The 19,353-nt window shown below is 32.0% G+C and overlaps 1 protein-coding gene across 44 annotated transcripts in view; it reads left to right on the top strand.

The window, feature by feature from the left end:
• The window catches only part of NRXN1 (neurexin 1), a 1,110,734-nt gene that overhangs the window by 93,146 nt on the left and 998,235 nt on the right, over positions 1-19,353 (top strand). For 13 of the 44 annotated variants that reach the window (XM_072741191.1, XM_072741179.1, XM_072741176.1 and 10 more), the window contains exons 3-4: positions 9,641-9,658; positions 12,889-12,918. The exons of 23 other annotated variants lie outside the window; for them this stretch is intronic. In XM_072741191.1, coding sequence (XP_072597292.1) covers positions 9,641-9,658; positions 12,889-12,918 — 48 coding nt within the window. Of the gene's footprint in view, positions 1-9,640; positions 9,659-12,888; positions 12,925-13,686; positions 13,699-19,353 lie in introns of all 44 variants that reach the window. 8 more of the 44 variants (XM_072741196.1, XM_072741188.1, XM_072741172.1 and 5 more) reach the window with 3 other exon arrangements.

Genomic DNA, 19,353 nt, shown 5'->3' with positions numbered 1-19,353 from the left:
GTGTCTGATGGCTAACATACTGGACAGTCAGAAAATGCTTTTCTTCTCTTTTAACATGGACAAATATGTAAATTTAAATAAGAAAGAGAAATATAGAGAGATTTATAACTTATTCAGTGCTTATTATCAGTAGATAAATATATTTCCAATGGAGTAAACTAGTAGTTGTGTTATTATTGATTATGTTATCAAGTATTTATTATAAATAGTTTTTTATTCTAGCCATATTAACATTCTATTCCTTTTTTAAAGAGTTTATATATTTGAGAGAGAGAGAGAGCACAAGCAGGGGGAGCAGCAGAGGGAGAGGGAGCAGCAAACTCCCCACTGAGCTGGAAGCCCTACATGGAGCTCAGTCCCAGGGCCCTGGGACCATGACCTAAGCTGAAGGTAGATGCTTAACCAACTGAGCCACCAGGCACCACTACCCACATTAACTTTTGTAGGAAAATATTTTTATAGAGAAAAATATGAAAGTTTGAATTTGTTTATGAAAGAGCAGGCTAGATGGGTATGTGTGCATGTGTGAGAAATGGCACACCTGCTTGTATAGGTGTTTAGAGTAGAGCTTATGAAGTGGTTACAACATCATGGTATTTCCACACCTTCTAAATCAATAACTAATGAATTATAACCTAATGAGATTATTTTGAAAATTAAATCTTCAGTTTGGACGTTGCTTGGGTCAAAAGAATTCAGACTTTCCAATAATCAGAAAACAGTTTATATGAATGTCAAGAAATAATGAATTATGTCACATTCATGCAGTTTCATTTTAAAAAATAAAATAGTTTTGTATGATGGAATTAACATTTCAGTATTTTTACAAGAGTCCTCAAAAAAAAATCTCTTCATATTTCAACATATTTTTTTGAGCAGCAAAAGGCCATTTTAGGAAAAGATATGATGGAGAATTATAAGGCTACCTTGAAGTCTTGTGTTTGTGGTGATTTGATTTTATGGATCAATAAATCAGATAAAGGGTAGATTGTTTAAGCTCATGGGTTTTCTGCACATGGGCTTGCATTCATATGGCCTAAAGTACTAGATATGAAGACAAACAACTTACATATATAAAATCTTCAAAAATATATGATTGGTTGTGTCTATGAACAAATTATTTTCTTTTTAGCCTTTAACATAAAATTATTTTATTTTTAAAGAAAATAGGAGTTTGAACAATCTGTTTATTCATTTTTCTTCCTACTTGTCTGTTGATTAAAATTTTATTTATTTATTTTTTTGTTGTTGTTGATTAAAATTTTAAAAGATTTGGACTTACTGCTCAGTTTCCAGGAGATTTACTCTACAACGTGTATGTAAAAGGAATAAGAGTAGTATTTTATCAGATTTACATTTCATAGCTAAAAGGAAAGGGCAAATATACTTTATATGTCAATGCATATATTACCTAACTTTCCAAAATAATTGATTTTGTTAATAAATGAAAGTGTCTTTTTATTTTATATATTTTAAAAAAGGATGCAAAATTTTGCATGCTCTGAATGAAATGAACACTTTCCTTTCAATTTTAAAGACAGCAAAAATTTATGGATACTTTTTCTCTTCTTTCTAGTGGTTAGGATGCCCAAAGGTAAACACATTTACGAATCTGGTCTGCTTTTTGCTATTAAAGTAGGGTAAAGATTGTCTAAATGTATGTGTGTGTGTGTTTGTTTTTGTTTTTGTCTGTTTTGGTTTATTTTTGTTTTTGTTTTGTTTTGTTTTGTTTTGTTTTTTGTCCTTTGGGAAATAATTTTAATAGCACAGGGGAGAAGAGTGCTAGGACATTTTTTTCATTCAATAAAGGAAAGTAAACAGCATTACATTTTCTTGAGTTTATAGAATCATTACATAAATGCAATTAAGAAAGAAATATTTCATATAAAATATTTATGCCTTCTTAAAAAGGGTGAAAGAAATCATAAATACTGTCTTCTTACTTCTTTATTATATTACTTTTTTAAAAGTAATTGATACATTTTGGTAATAGTTCCAGTAATGTAACACAAGTGTAGTAGACATGCCAACATTACCTTATATTACCCAAAATCCTTATATTCATTTTTTTAAAGATTTTATTTATTCATAAGAGAGAGAGACAGAGACAGAGACACAGCAGAGGGAGAAGCAGACCTCCTGCAAGGAGCTCGATGTGGGACTCAATCCTGGATCTCGGGATCACTCCCTGAGCTGAAGGCAGACGCTCAACCCCTGAACCACTTGTCTGTCCCTATATTCATTTTTTTTAAACAATTTTTGAAATCCACACAAACTTGGACAAGGAGCCTTTAAACATACTTTCTATCCACTCTTAGCATCTTCTACTTTTTTTTTTCTTCTACTTTTTATTTGGGTATCTTGGACAATTCATTCAACCAAAGCAAAATAACTGATGCAATAATATAAAGATTATGTAAGATATATTTATGCAAGCACATTTAAAGTGATAAGATAACCAAAGTATTAGTATATTTTTCCTTATTTCTCTTGAACATTTGAGATCTTCATAACATTGTATGAAATATTTTGTAAGAATTACATTCACTCGTTTTCTACTTCCTTTTTTTGTCATTGCTGTTGATCTATTGATTGAAGTATAATTGATATACAACGCTACATTAGTTTCAGTTGTACAACATAGTAATTCCACAACTCTATATGTTATGATGTGCTCACCCTCACCAGGAGGGTAATTATCCTTGTTACCATACAATGCTATTATGATACCATTGACTATGTTCCCTGTGCTGTATCTTTCATTCACCTGACCTTTACATTCCATATATGGAAGCCTGTACCTCCCACTCCCTTCTGCTTTCTATGGATTGATTCTAAGGAATTCAATAGTGTTTTAGCTTAACTTGATATTACCATGTGATATTTAGGAGGCAGAGAATAGCATCAACTTAGAAATATTAGATTTAACAATATTAAACTATTGCTGTTTGACCAATTTTGATCTGAAAACAGCAATTTCATATGTTTCGATCTCAGGTACCATTGGACTAAATGATTTCAGACTTTGAAGAAGCAGAAGAATTCTTTGTAACAATCATCTTCCTATTGAAATGTGCTATAGTTGAAAAGATAACTAGATATTTTGTTCATTATAGTAATATTTTAGCCAATCCCAGGAGACTCCTAGAGAATTTTGCATATTATCTCATTTATCTAGCAAAATAAAAAACAGTCCGTTTCCTTTAAAATGATTTTCAGTAATTTCTATAAATTTTAAAATTAGATCAGCCATGAATTATGAAATATGTAAATGTCTTGGTGTTTTTAAAATTTAGGTATAATTAATGTACAGTGTTTTAAATACTGAAGAAAATGAAAACTAAAAGCCCTAAAGAACTGATCAATCCTTTTAATACCCAGTGCATTTTTTCTTCTAGACTATTTGTTACATATGCAAAGGTCCATTGAATTGAAGACAATATGAAGTATTTCTATTATTGAAATAAGATTTCATTTTCCTTAAATATAAAAATATATGTATAATTGACAAGTCAGTTTTATATAAACCTTTTTCTATTCAGTATATACAAAGTAATTTATTAAACTCTAAATTTAGCTCTTTTTTTTTTTTTTACATTATAGTTGACTTATCCTATCTTCATGCAATGTCCCCTTGCTTAAAATGTTCGCTTTTTCTCAGATAAGTGAAGTAGATTTGTTTTGGGCTGATCTGAGAAACTAAGTATAGATGAGTAAAATCCAATGCATTTGGAAGTTTACTTGAAAATACTCTGCAATAAAATAATTAGTGAAAAAGTTGTGTAAATCTAGCCTATGTTAGTTCTCTCAAATGAAGGGCCATTGGCAGTCTTCAGCAGAAGTTCAGCTACTCACCATCTTATTGTTGGTGAACCTAGGCCACTTTGTGGAATATTCTCTCTGGTGCCACACACCTAGAGGATATCTCCCATTCATTTGTTCATAAGAAAAGTCATATCTGGGTACTGGCACATCCATAAAACCATGAAAAGTGGTGGTAAGTTGGGTAGTTAGATAGGGATGCATTTAAATTTATTCTATCAGCTCTAATCCAAGAACTTTCTCGCTCTGCTTTCTAAATTATGACAACCTCAGACTTTTAGAAAGGAAGCACTCCTTACCTCCACCAGCTTTCTTTGAAGTTATATAGCAGTGATTGACTTTTGTTGGGAAAATACATGCTAACACTCTGCTTAATTTTATCTGTCAATTTCATATTAGGAAATGTTTGTTTCTATGTCAGCAATAAAACAATAAAAATGAGTGACATGAGCAGACACAGTGTAGACTGTTCTTGTCACAATTTTTATGGTCACTCATATATAATTTTTATTCTTAAGTCCAGCTATTGAAATTAATATTGTAATGTTAACTCAGAGTTAACATTTGTAGGGAAGAACTGAAGCTATAAAAGCAAAACAAAATGTCATAGTCCCTCATGAAAATAGAAGTTGAAATTGTGTTCAATATAGTTTGTGTGACCCATCCTGTATATATTTTAGTATGTTGACTAATAGCTATTAAATTTCATCAAATCCATTGAATGAATCTGCCAAATAATTATCCTTCCTCTCTCTCATCCTTTTTTTCTTTCCTTTCCCCCTTCCTTCTCTTGTTAACAAGATGGAGCATTTTGAATTGAATGCTACATGGACTTTGTATAACAAAATTGGTATCTGTCTGATGCAGAAACAAAGGCAGCCTGCAACATAGCAAAGTACTATTTCAAAAGTTCTTTGAATAAATAAGTTGAAACTCGTATCATTTTCTAACAGAAACATTCTCAGGCAAGGTAAACCTCTCAGACCACTTAAATGACTCATTAATTCCATAATAAATTTGAATCATAGTTTTATATCAAAAGTATACTTGGGCATTGCTTATAATGTTTCTAGGGAAGAAGTTTTTATAGTTCCGAGGGTGATGCCGGGAATGTTGTTACTGCTGCAAGTTGGTTTAGAGATACTCCTTTTATTCCTGAACAGTGAAGAGAGAGAGAAAAAGTATCATCTATTCTAGTTGGCTCCCCTCAGGCCCTAAGACTGGGATTCCAGCAGCCTGAGTGGAAGTGTGATTTAGGTAGATTTAAAACAAGTGGCTGAGGGCACCTGTTAAAACATTTTTGGAACTAGCCATTCCTGCTCAGGCTGTTTCTTTCCTTCCATAACCTTCCATAATAGACCTCTTGGCTTCATTTGCTGTTTGAACTTTCTCTTGGTTCTGGCCAGCATTTCTCTTCGTCCAGCTGACTGCTGCACAAATCCACATTTTCAATGTTTTCCTCCATTTTCTAGTCCTTGAAGCATTCCCAGATGATTGGGGTTTTCTAAAGGTTTTCACTGTTAACACCAAAGGAAAAATAAAATAAAGCAAAGCTCCATCCGGTGCCACCAGGGGAGCCAGACTCTGCTATACTGGCATTTAATCCCCAAAATGAGGGATAAAGTCTTGAAAATAATGTGAAGGGCTGGAAAGGAGAGGATAGAAGCTAGCAAGCTCAATCAATATATGTAAGAAGAGAATAAAATCTTATTCTGTATTCTTCTTTCTGCTGGCCGGGACCAGTACCAGTTTTATTGGTTGGAAAGTCACCTGCAGTAGAGGCAGTTTTGATGAAGGAGAGAGAGAGCCAAAGAAAAATAAAGGGAGCTGGTCAGAAGCAACTAGCAGGGAAGGAGGAAGCCAGAAGAGAGAAAGAATGGCTAAATAGTGACAGATTACTTACAGCCAATTTTGAGTGTAAAATGTAGCACATAAGTTGCCTCTTGCTTATAGATTTAGATGAAGCGTTTCATAGCGGTAAACTTAAATATTGATTATACAAAAAAGAGTTACCTGTAATATTTTATATCAAACTTTAATTTATCCACTGGTCATGATTAAATTCCTGATTTTCTTTATATTGAAGCAAACACGTTTGTTTCCTTACTCATCCTCCCCCCCCAAAAAAAAAGTATATAATTAAAATTATGTGCAAGGAACATTCATGATAAATTAAACTTACTGTCTTTACAGTCTTAAAAGCTAGGGGCCAAAGGAAATTTTTTTGTGGAGATGTTCTTTTGAAGTAATTGAAGAATATACAGTTTAATAGTATGCAGCTTCCCTTCATGTCAACAGCACACAAATTATTCATAACATGACTGATGTACTGGTGCCTATTCTCATTTTTGTGAGGGAAACGTGTCTTGTCTGAAAGGAAAGGAAAATTTAAGGTACCTTTTTTGTGTGATTTTATTCCTTATTTTCATATTGAAAAAAAATGAGGGTGATCTTTATAGGTGGCATGGTCATCATAGTAAAGTTGATTACTAAGATTCCCTTGATGTACATAGCAGAATTAGTCAGCAGAATTAAGAAGCCAAGGTTTTCTGCAAACCACGAGCTTATTCCTAAGGTGACAGTGTCCACAGGTAAGGCTGGATAGACTGCTTTCTTCCTTACATTAAAGCAAAATTATACTACTTTACTTTTTACGGTCTGGCATGCCAATTTTTGCCTCTCTCTCTGTTGCTTTTAAAAATCAAAATACTATTTGATTGCCAAAGATCTACAAAGGGAAAGCAAAAATTGATGTTATGAGGAAAACTATTCTTTTAAAAATCATATTCTTTTATTTCAAAAATCAAGTAGAAAGGAAAGAGAAAAGGAAAAACCCCTGGAGAATGGCTGTAAATGGTAGAGCTACCACCATTTATTATGTCCAAATTATGAAATAATATAGGGAATCATTTTTAGGTTAACCATCTTTAAATTTATTTATTTATCTTTTTAGAGAGAAAGTGGAGGTAGCAAGTCGGGGGAGGGGCAGAGAAAAGGGAGAGATTGAGAATCTCCAGCAGACTCCCTGCTAATCACAGACATGGGGTTTTATCTTAGGTCCCCGAGATCTAACTTGAACCAAAATCAAGTCAGATACTTAACTGACTGAGCCATCCAGGAGCCCCTAGCTTACCAGATTTTAAATCAATCAAAGCAAACAAATGGATACCAAAGGAGTAGAATAGAATGATAGAAGTAAAGAGAAGTTTTTTTTTTTTTTAATTCTATGACAGTCTAAAAACATATGGAAAGCCAGTAAAGTCTGTTCCAAGACAGTTTTCTTCTTTTTATGGTCATTTTTTTTTTTAACATATAGGAGTTAATATATTACCCTTCCTTTTATTCTAGTACTTTGATTATTTTTAGTTTTTTTTTTAAATTTTTACATTTGTTTTTTAAGTAGGTTCCATGCCCAAACATGGGGTTTGAACTCACAAGCCTGAGATTAAGAATTTGCATACTCTACCCACTAAGCTAGTCAGGTGTCCTTGATTTTTTTTTTTTTTTTTTAATCTAAGTCTTCTGAGATAGCCTGTTTTTCTGAATTTGGTCAAGTCAGGATTTGTTTACACATTGGGCATGACTAGGATTTGCATACAAGGGGTTCCATTAAGTTTGCTGGTTCTCTCTATGAATAAAAACTCAGAAACATGCCAGATGGCAGGACAAGATCAATGGCGCCACCTGTGGCCCTGTGTCTTAGTTGACAGTGAAAGAAGAAAACTCACTTTCAGGGGATCAGAATCAATGACCTTGATTTTATTACAGGACAACTTCCTTTCCTTATCTTACTTAGCTCATTTATGAAACTGGTGTTGGGCCCGGGCTGGTGTTATTTGTTTTTCATTTTTATTTTACTGTTAGATTTTCATGCAGCACTTTACCAAAAAACCATTTTCCTGAGACTGCTACTTCTCATCACCATATTTGCCAGTCTTTGTTTACAGAAGTTAATTGGAGCCATAGTAAATGATAGACTATTTTGACAATTGACTCTCCCCTAAACCCCATAATTTTGTGGTTTTACTTTATATATTAAATAATTTTATTTTTTTAAGCAAGCATTTTAAATGGGGACTAGCATTTTAAAGGGCGGTTAACGTTAAATGAAAGTGTTTCTTAAACATGAAAATAATCTATAAAATGAAAATGTGTCTTAAACATTAAAATAATTTCTATCTTTTTATAATTTCCAATGTAGTAAAATAAATCTTTAATATTTGTATCCATGTCACCTCAGAAAAGTAAAGTACTGAAAAGTACTGAAAAGTAGCAAATTCAGTCTTAACTCCTTATTTAGCAAATTAGAAACCAAACCAATCAGGAAATGAATATCACATATCAAGTATTTGTCTTTTTTTGTTATTTATTTTAAAATAAACTCTGGCAAACCAAGTATTTTGTACAGATGCTGTTGTCCACATTTATCCACTAGCTATTTTTGGTCATATGTTAGGACCACATCAGTAAATGTGCCTATGTTGATATTTCAGTTTCCGGCTATTATATTTTAAACAAAATTAATGATTTTGAATTTGTTAATAACTTTAACAATTGAAAACAGTTATTTGTTGAACCTTATGAAATGCTGCTTTTATAAGTTGTTTTTCTCCCAAGTTCCTACACTTGCTGTTTTTTCGTTCTTCATAAACACTTTTGATCAAATAGCCACTTTTAAAATTACAGCTGATTAAATAAAAGACGGAGACTAGAAATGTCAACATGGCTGTATTTTATTATTGAAAACATTTGATAAATACCAAAATCTTGATGTTGCCCTAGTCCTGGAAGATAGCTTCTCTTCCATGTCTTAACCTGGATGCCAAGCCCTGTGTATCAACGGTACTTGAATTGTCTAGTAGTTACAAAGGGTAATTTAAATCCCATACACTTGTATTGTTTATGTGTAGGAAATACATGCAAAATCTGCTTGTATTATGTATGTGCGTTTGTATATACACGTATATATGTACACATATGGAAATACACGTATATATATGAACATGTGTAAATATTATATAGGTTATATGGAAACAAAAAGAAATTTACCAAATATTGTCATTATATTAACTATATTCATATTCACACCCTAAACAGAAGTACAAAGTCAATAAATCATGATAAATTTTGCCTAATGGACAGCTCCCAAATGGACTTTTCTTGCAATGATTACTTTTTCTAGTTAACCATTTTAAAAGTCAGCCTTTTAACAAATTGCGATACACTACCATTATTTGCAATGAAATATGAACACTATAAATAAAGTATATTATAAATTTTAGTTACATAGATTATCATTCTATTTAAGGAAAATATTGAAGTATTAGAAATACTTAAAGGCCATGATGGTAAATGGAATTATATATTTTGTAGAAGTGGAATATCTTTAAGTGAAATTTCATGGCTGTTGGCAATGGACTTTATTTTATCCAAGTCCAAATCAGAGTTGAGGCAAGAACTTTTTGGAATTGTAAATAAATAGAAAAATAAGATTTTAAAGATAATTGCCTAGAAAAACCATGCCAGTAACATGTAAGAATAATGTTTGTTTTACACAGGACAGGAAAGGCTTTTTAAATTTCCTTGCTCAGGACATGGCAGTATTACCAAAAATTTGTCTCACATTCTTTAAGTGCTGCCAATAGGAGGGAACCTGCTTCCCATGATTTTGTTTCCCCCTTTGAACGGTAGCGATGGAGCACTTGCATGATGTGTTTGGTGCCTTGCATGAGGAAGACATGCAAAGGCAAAGGTCCAGTCTGCATGCTGCTTAATGAATGTTTTTCCTTTTCTCTCCCTCCTTGTCATGTGCTTTCAGAAGACAACAATGTGGAAGGTGGGTGCTTTCTACTTTATTTTCCAACTCTCATTTGCTTTTTAGTTCTTAGTATTAATAGAGTACATCTCGAATTTAGACGGTAAGTTGAACTTCTGAGCATTTGTTGATTTCTGGATTGTGCATCACTTTTCATATAGAACATGCACTCTCAACCCCGTCAGCCTTTATCTGAAACTCCTTCAGCTTTAACTCCAACTCTTGATGAATTCCAGCATCCCATATAAACCCTAGAATGTTTGATGCAGTGTTCTGTATGGAAAACATGATACAATCCAGCTTCTTTTATTTTAGATGAGAAAGTATTTCTTTGCAGTTTCAGAACTCAGTGCATGATCTTTTCTCCATTTTTTTTTCTTGGTCAGAGTGATTTATTTTCTTTTGGAAATGTTTAGCATTACATCACCTCAAACTCATTGGTTTAATTTAAGATGATTTCACTTATGTAAAGAACACAGAATAAAGCATTGACTATAAGTAAGAGGCACAAATTTAGATTAAAATATAAGCCACTGGCCATTGGAAATGAAATTATACAGCACTCCAACATGATTACTGGTAAGTATATTTGTGATTTTCTATGTCTGTTAAATAAAACTATATTTATTAAAGTTTTTCCAAAATTATCTCTATCAATGAACTTTGAGGAAGTTACACATTTTTCCTATAGAATCCAACAAACTAAAACATATTTAGATATTCTTATCTTTAAAGAACTTAAATGTATAAGTCAGTTTGCTGCCAAACAAATCTCCAAAGGATAAAAATGCAGAAACAACTAGATAGACCAAAGAACTGTGAGAGGGAAGTTGATATTCTATCAACGCATATAATCACAGCATTAACAATTCTTACATAATTATTTTTCTAATGTCTATATTTCAGAAGTGTTTAACATATTTTATTTTGCTGTAATATTTTGAAATAGAGCCATTCTGTAAAAATAATGAACATTTCTACAGAATGACAGATGTCTTAGAAAAAGACTTCCCATCTGAGGTTACAGATAGCTATGAAAGTTACTAAGATTTGATGTCTCAAAGTACAATTCATGGTAATACAAAGTTCGTCAGTAGCAGGCTTCAGCATTTATTTGTGATGATTTCATGGATAATAAAATTGCTTAGCTCCTGAACATTTCTATTCCATTATTTAAATAAGATAGTTTAAGATCTCAAAAGTAATCATCAATGACTATTTTTTCAAGTGTTGGCTTTGGATATGGCTTCTGTTTTTCTATACTATAATTTTAATAGCATGTGAAAATGCACTTAGTAAAGGTGATATTACCCCGAGGATCTGACATCTTTCAAAATCAGTATCAGTTATATTATGCATGTTATTTGAGATTGAATTTTTTTAATAAGTATCTTCTCAACTTCTTTTGCATTTCCTCAACCATTCTGTAAAATGTTCCATGTTTTTGTTCTTTCTCTTTAAATCCACTTGCATTCCAGGGGCTTTAAAATCAGCCTAATAAGCCTGAATGCTTCTTTCCTCACATATGCATCCCATGAAAATTTTTGACAAGATTTTTAGAATAGAGGCCCATAAACCACTGTAATAAAGTTTATCCAATCATAATTGTACCATTCCGATTTATAACTTGACTTTGGCAATATAGTGGAGCTCCCTTAGTGGTAGGAAATTCTAGCATGAGAAATGTGAATGCTTTTGAGATTTATTAACTTCCATCCTTACTGAGGTGGTATTTGACACCACCATTACAAGTGTTTTATATATTTTCTGAAAGATCTTATACAGAGATCATGTCCTGATTTAGTCTACAAAAAATTATAAACTGTTTTTAGGAAATATATTTAGTAGTTTTAAAAGTGGAATTAAATGAGAAAATATACACAGAATCACCAATAGATCATAAACTTTTTAATCTGCTTGTGTGATTTTTTTGTTAAAATCACTTTGAAAATACAAAAGGAAACTATATTACAGAAACATTGAACCTCTATGATCAGTAGTCCTCATATTTTGATTATATGTTGATCTGTAATTGTATCTGCCCCACAGGAATGTTTAAATACTCCTGAAATTTTAAGGAAATAATGCAGATTAGTTTTAGTATTGATATCATATAGCTCAATAAAGTCTCAAATATATTTGAAATAACACTAGAAATATCAATTCTGTTGAATTGCTGTGTTAATATATTGTTCTAACATTTTCCCATATTCTTGAAATAGACATGGATCAAGGAGTAGCTTTGTTTCTGAATACGGAATAAAGAACTAGGAATTAATGCCTCTCAGTAAAAAGTATCTTCTTGGATTGCAAGAGAGTTTTTGAAAAGGACCTTAGTGGTATTCTTTAGAAAAGGTAATCTTCAAACTGAAGTCATTTGTCAAGTAACAGATAACAAGTAATTTAAATAAAGGGAATTCAGCGTCATTTTAGAAAACTTCCTTGATAAAAGTATTCATATAAAAATATAAAACATTATTAAATATATATATATTTACATCAACTCCTAGTTCAGTGTTTAGGCAATGTTTAAGTAAAAGACTAAATAATTTTGTTCTCCATGGAAAATTACTTGAGCCTATTTAAAGCTGATCCATTGTTTCCTAAAAACAGTATTCTATAGTAAATTCCAACTTTACAGCTGCATGTTTAATAGCTTTTTTATTTATTTTTATTTTTATTTTTATTTTGTATTTGAACAAGCTTAGTCAATTGCTACATGTGTCAGACAAGGAGACATTTCTGCATTATCATTTCAGTGTGACTAAGGATTTTTTTAAGTTAATTATAAAACTTCTCATTTTTTTTGATGAGGGGAAAAAGATCAGACCCAGCCCATGTTTCAGATATTCCTTTGGGTTTTTAAAAATCTAATTTCATCACCAAAGAATAAGAAGCCCTGTGGTGGCAGTGTACAAAATAGTCTCATCAAAGGGCACAAAGGGCAGATGCAATATTTAAGGGATTGGTTGGATTTTAAGTCACAATTTTATGCTGTTGATTGTTCCAACTGGTACATTGAAGAAACACACAGGGCAGCATATGCCAGTGTTTAAATTGCAGTACTATAACTCTTTGCCCCCAAGCATTCCAACCAGGGGTTGAAAGAAGGCTTTTTGATTTGCCTCTGTGATACAGACATGTCTCATAGGAAACAAGATGTCTGTCACTGGACATTTTTGTCACCGTGACCACCCTGCCTTCCCATGCTCCCTTGTTTATTGCTGACTGTGCTCTTGTTTTCCTTCAAGGTCTGGCGCACCTGATGATGGGCGACCAAGGTATGGGCTCTGTTCCTTTTCCACTCTGCTTTCAGTGTTTTCTTGTTCTGTAGCTGCTTGAAACCATCACTGCAAAGGATGGGCAAATGCTTGCAAATTATCTGGCTGCAAATTAAATACATAACTTTTGTTCACATCTTTACATGTTTTTCGCCCCTGTGTTTGTTGGTTTGATTTTGGTTTGCTCCGTTGACTTTTATTTTCCTTCATTCTTTGCACTATAATATCTGCAAATAGATGAGACATAACATTTTGTGATTGAAAGTTTCTATACATTTCTAAGCATATGCAGTTAAGGGTAGCTATAGTAAAGAAAACCTGAGAACCATCAGAAGTTAATATCTGATATTCAGTTGAACTGACTGTACCAAAGAGAGTCCATTTTTCACCCATGCATGGCAGTTTGGGAACATGCAGACATCTTTGGCTTCTGGCTTCTAGAATGCTGAGTATAGTGTTTCACAGAATCAATAATTTTCCTACCGATAGCATAGTCATTGTGTATCTTCTTTTTTGTGTAATCTTTTAAAGTGAGCATGGGCGTTTCAATTTTTTTGCATGTTGCCTTTAAAAAAAAAAGACAGATTTCTCAACGTGTGCCGATTTTATCTCCACGTGTTTTCGAGTCTTTATTTATACTTTCTTGTCTTGTTTAATTTTCAAACAGTGGTGCATTTACATATATTCATAATTCTTATTGTTGTTTCTCTTTTTATTCTCTTTGTATGGAAACTCTTTCTTCATGGAACCATTTCATCAAATCCATAGGTAAAAGTAAAGGTATTACATTATTTTATTTCTTTTTATTATCATCTGTATGAATTACAGTGTGTATAACTTATAAAAATGTATTTAGAACTTTTCACATTAGTAATGGGCACTGAGAGGTAGGTATGAGTGTTAATGAATATTAATTTAAGGTAAGAAAAATCCATCAAAATGTTTCACTGTTTTTTTCCTTGCTCTTTAGAGTGATTTTTCTCATGTTAGCTGCTTATAAAATTAGTATATTTAGAAATTAGCTACAGGTTTCAGTATCACTTTTTTGCAGTATCATTTAATGATGAGTGTAGTCACCATAAATATATCATCCTCAAACATTTAACTCAGGAGCACACCTGCCCCAGCCTTTTTGCATTGGGATGTAAGTCTAAACATGTGCAGCATCTAAACAGTACTGCAGTGTGCTCATTACTTTGTTGCCTGCTAGGTGTCATATATACATATTAATTCCACAATAATTTGAAAAGGCAGTACCGTGAAAGAAATAAAGAAACAAGACAAGCCTGTTCTTTATTTTTCACATACTAACTTTGTTTTAAGAACATTATCAACCAGGTATACATTTCTGCATCACTTGGTAAGTCAGGCATGTGTACTCCTTGACAGCATTGATGCCAGATTTAAAAGCATGCTTAATTTGCCATTTAGAACCATCCACATTGTGCTTAGTGTTTTCATTAACAAGAAGTAGATAATATGTAGCTGTGGTAAATATGTATCACAGCCTTTAAGTTAACCATTTTTAACTATGTATTTCTGAATGTGCCCTTGGTCTCTTGGTTTTTTTGTTTTGTTTTGTTTTGTTTTGTTTTGTTTTTGTTTTGTTTGTTTTGTGGGTCTTGTTTTTATTTTAAATGCAGGAATGTTTCTTATCCTTAAATTCTCTGAATTTTCTTGTGCTCTGAATCTTAATCTGAATTGGGACAAATGCTCACAGATCTTCACCCTTACCTTTGTGTCATCTAGCAGGGAAACTTTTCTGCTTGAAAAAGCACCTGAACATGAGCCAGGCAATAAGTAAGAAATGATATCAGTTTTAAATGTGTAAAATGGAGCTTTAGAAACAAATGTTGCTTGGGTATTTTGAGCCAATAAAAGAGAACATATGCTACTGCAGTGTGTTTTGGTCAACCATTTACAATAATATAATTTGATCTTATTTTAAGCCTTCTAGCAACTATACAAATGACAGTACTTATTGTTTTAGAGATTCCATGTACTATTTGGGATTCTTTCTAAATTCTTAGGTCAAATTCCCATCTACTTCCCTTTCTTAGTGGGCATTTCCCACCATGTTTCTTTTTAGATGACTCAGGATTTTGTAGAGGGAACTGTGTGTATATTTTACTTTACTGGCTGAGAGATATATATGCATATGTGTTTGTATATGTATGAATGCATGTATATACACAAACATTCTAAATATACAAACACATATACATTATGTCATAAAAAGTAACTCAAAAATAATGTTCTAATTCTATAACCATTTAACTCTACATACAGAATAATTCATGTTTATACTCAGCTGATATTTGTTTTGATGTAATTAATGTTAAGTGTCACTTAACTTCATTCAGTTTTATTATGTGAGTCTTAAATGCTTTCTGTTGGCGTGTGTGTCAGACATATTTTAATTCACTACTTTTCATTGAGTTTTATTCCTCAGTCAGCACAAAACTACAGAGCACAGGAATTTGGTTTTTCCATTACACTTTTCCTCTGTTAATGGGACCAGGATGTTCTTTGTTGTTAAATGGGGAAAGAAGATTTTAAGATAGATTTGACTGTTTTGCAAATTAGATGTATAGAAATGAGAAATATGATTTGTAAGTTTTCTTTAATTGTTAATCAATTCAATAAATCTGCATTCTAGAGTAAAAACACAATCTTGACTGACATGGCATCCACATTCAGAGAGTTTCAGTATAGTAGGAAAATGAAAACATGTGAACAAATGTATAAATGACAGAATGGAAGTGTTGTGAAAATGGTAAAAAAAAAAATGTGATTTGCATTCAGAAAAGATGAAAATAACATGAATGAGGGCCTCCCTTAGGTAGCTCTCCTTGTCCTGTGCCACAAGTCAAAGGAATAAAGAAATACCTAGAAACTTTCACTGTAGCTTTTAAGATCAAGTTAAATCCTGGTTGTGTATGAAATAGGTGTTAAACCTGTCCAGTCTGAAATAATTGATTTGCATTGTAAATTAATGCTTCAAAATCTTTCCATCACAGTATAATCCTGGAGCATTTTTCTTGACATTGCTGCTCTCATTAGCAGTAGTGAATTTGGGGACTCTGGAATGAATATCTATGCATTAATGTCATTTTTTTTGAGTCCAGAGACAAAATTGAATTCAAGAACATTATTATTATCATTTTGATTTTTTCTATATGGATTTTTAAATATTTTCTAAATTTTTAAATGTCCAGAGATAGATGAATGCCATTCCTTAAAAAAAAAAAAAAAAAAAAAAAAAGTAAATCATTTAAAGAGAACATTACTACTGTTAGCCTTCTTCATCCTCCTTAGTCTTCCCCCTAGAGGTAAGCACTGGTATCACTTTGTGATGTATCCTTACATAGTTGATGTGGATCCTTTCATAATCCCTAATTAATTTTTCAGGGTTTGGAAACTGCAGAATTCCTTATGATTTGTGCATGACAAGAACAGCTAAGTCATGTTAAAGAGGTGTGTTAAGGATCATTGTTAAGCTTTCTCTCTCTTCCCATAGGCCACCTTATGTCATACTTTCAATTGGTCATTCTACTTCAAACTTTACAATTATTTGGGATTTGTTTCCATATTTTCTAAATAAAGGTAGGCCACCTTTATTTAACTGGATACAGTTAGGAATAAACTTTGTTTCAATGAATTGTAGCTTTCTTTGGGAGAGCTGAAGACAAGCGCTACCCAGAGCCATCTGAGCTTCTGCTAATTGTGCCTAGAGGGATCCAAATGGATTTTGTGAAAATTGTGTTTGCTTTCCCTTTTAGGCTTGAAATTTGTCATTAGTAATGTTAGGACCATTGACATTGCTAACTTGATTCTCCATTCTATTTATAATTTTGGCTTGTTTTGCCTTTGAATTAGTTGATTGCTTTTGTTTTTTTTCCATGATTCTTTAACTGGTCGCTTCATTTCAGTAATGACTTTATTTACTCATCTTTTACTCTAATGGTTGTCTGATAGAAATGAATGACCATTTAGATCAGAAAATGCCAAAAAAAAAGTAAGTTACACTGCAAATCCGGCCACCATGGCTGGTTTATAGCTCAGGAACTATTAGTTATTATTTTAATAATTAATGATCATGCTCTGATTAGAGGCTCATATTTTCTTTTATAGCAATCATTTTAGATGTAATTATATATTTAGATGAGTGATTATGTATTTAATGTTAACATTTCCTAGTAGAATGTAAGCCCCATGAGGGCAGGAAGTTTGTCTTTCTTTTTAAACATTGTATTTCTAGAATATTTTTCTTATTGTGTCTTCAACTTACCATTTTCATGACTTAAGAATGTGTGTGTGAGGTGGAGGGGGTAGAGGAGCATATTAAAAGAGGCAAATGTAGAAGAAGACATGGAGAGTTTGGAGTGGACAAAGTAGAGGGTGGAAAAGGAAGAGGAAATTTATAAAATAACTAAAAAGAATTGTAGCAACAAATCACATAGAATCCTTTCTGTCTCTTGTCTCTCAACTTACTTTTTTTTCCCCTATCATTCATATCCTTTTCTAGAACTGCAGTATGTCTTTCTAGTAAGGCATCATTCCAAAGATAACACTGCGATATACCTTAGCATATATGCACCACAAGGAGTTTATAAGGAAATGAAGTCAATGTATCTTTGTATTTAAGGGTTTTCAAGAATTTTAATGTGATTTGTTTTCACAGTGTCAGATGATCAATTTTTATTTTGTAGCTTTCATTGTTTATACAATACAGAAATTTTCCTGAAAGTTAGATTTGCTATGCTATCTTATGTGGTTTCCATGAGGTTTTTGTTTGTTTTTTGCTATTATTGTTGTTTTGAATCTCACTGTATCAACTGTAACGTACCATAAGACCTATTTAGACTGGGTTTGGATTGTAAGCTTACAAAAAAGCCAAAATGTATTTATAAGTCTTATCTTGTGATATGATATTTTCTGTTCCTGCATTCATAAATTCCAGAGTATATTTGCAAAGTGAATGTCCACTTTACCATTTCAAATGAAAGAATAAGCATTTGATTATTCCGGTTTCTTGTATTTCTAGTAGGCCAAGGTATCACAAATACAACTGTCAGGCATAAAATTATTGTAAAAGGGCCTAAACTTTATTTTACTGGTGAAAATGAAGATCTTAAAATAGAGTAATTTATATAAAAAAAAAGGTTTTCTAAAAACTAATGGTGTCAATAACTGGATATAATTGATTCCACTACAATTAGCCATGTCAAAGATTACGTGTTTGAAAATTTTACCTGTAATGTCACACCATAACTCTTAAAATTTTATTATATTTATTCTTAAGATTGATTTGTTGTTGTTCATATTTAGGGGAAGGAAAAAGGATTTAGTATTTTTTATATAGTTTCCTTTTGTGTATGAAGTACCCAACTTCAGATCACCAACATCATGATGCATATTTGTTTTATAACTTTTAAATACATTTTACTGTGGTTTTTTTAATATGGATCTAATTTGATTTTAAAAATATATTTCCTTTCTTCCATATGGCTTCTTAAATCATATTTCCCCATTTAACTTTATAATATTAAGTATTCTTCATCATTGAGAAACATTTGTGAATGTTGACAGAATTTTACTGTATTGAAATGCCTACATTTGGTGCATAGGCAAGCTAAGCAGTAATTTATTTTGAATTATCTGTTATTACTTTTACTGTTGCAGTACCAGGAGGTGCTGCTCCTCATTCACAGTTACAGAACATGGAAAGACTAGAATTTCACTTTATAAAATCAGACATTAAATATCTTCATCATCCTTATAAATATCTTCATCAATATGACATAGAAGGTTATGTGACTATTTAGAATTTGGAACTTTTTAGTTTTTCTTTAGACTATATGTCTATCTCCTCTAGATATAATCAAGAAAAAATGCTTGAAAAGTAAATATTTATGTGTTATCTCTTGCTGGAATTCAGTCAGTTTTGTCGTTATAGTTATTACTAATAAAAGTCCCAGATCCTCCAAATCTCTGCATTCTTAGCTCTGGGATGAGATAATCACGTCTTCATACATTTATAAACAGTGGTGAAATTGAATAACTAATAAACTAAACAAGGATTGTATTTAGACCTTATTAGATTAATTTATCCTTGGAGAAGAGCACAGAAACGACTCTCCATAGTCTAATATTTTAAAGAATGGGGTAGTGTAAATATAAATTTAGATACCTTACTGGAATAGATCAAAAATAGCAAAAAATTAAATTATGGCATACTACACTTTAAAAGAATGATTTCTGGGGTGCCTGGCTGGTTCAGTTGGTAGAGCATCTGACTTTTGACCTTGGAGTTGTTAGTCCCGTATTGAGCATGGAGCCTATTAAATTAAATAAATAAGTAAAAAAAATAAATAAATAAAAGGATGATTCCTTCTCCAAAATAATGATTTTATCTGTCCATTTTAAAATGTA

Source organism: Vulpes vulpes, chromosome 16 (assembly GCF_048418805.1).
Source record: "Vulpes vulpes isolate BD-2025 chromosome 16, VulVul3, whole genome shotgun sequence".
NCBI lineage: Eukaryota > Metazoa > Chordata > Mammalia > Carnivora > Canidae > Vulpes > Vulpes vulpes.
This window is presented reverse-complemented; position numbering and strand designations above follow the sequence as displayed.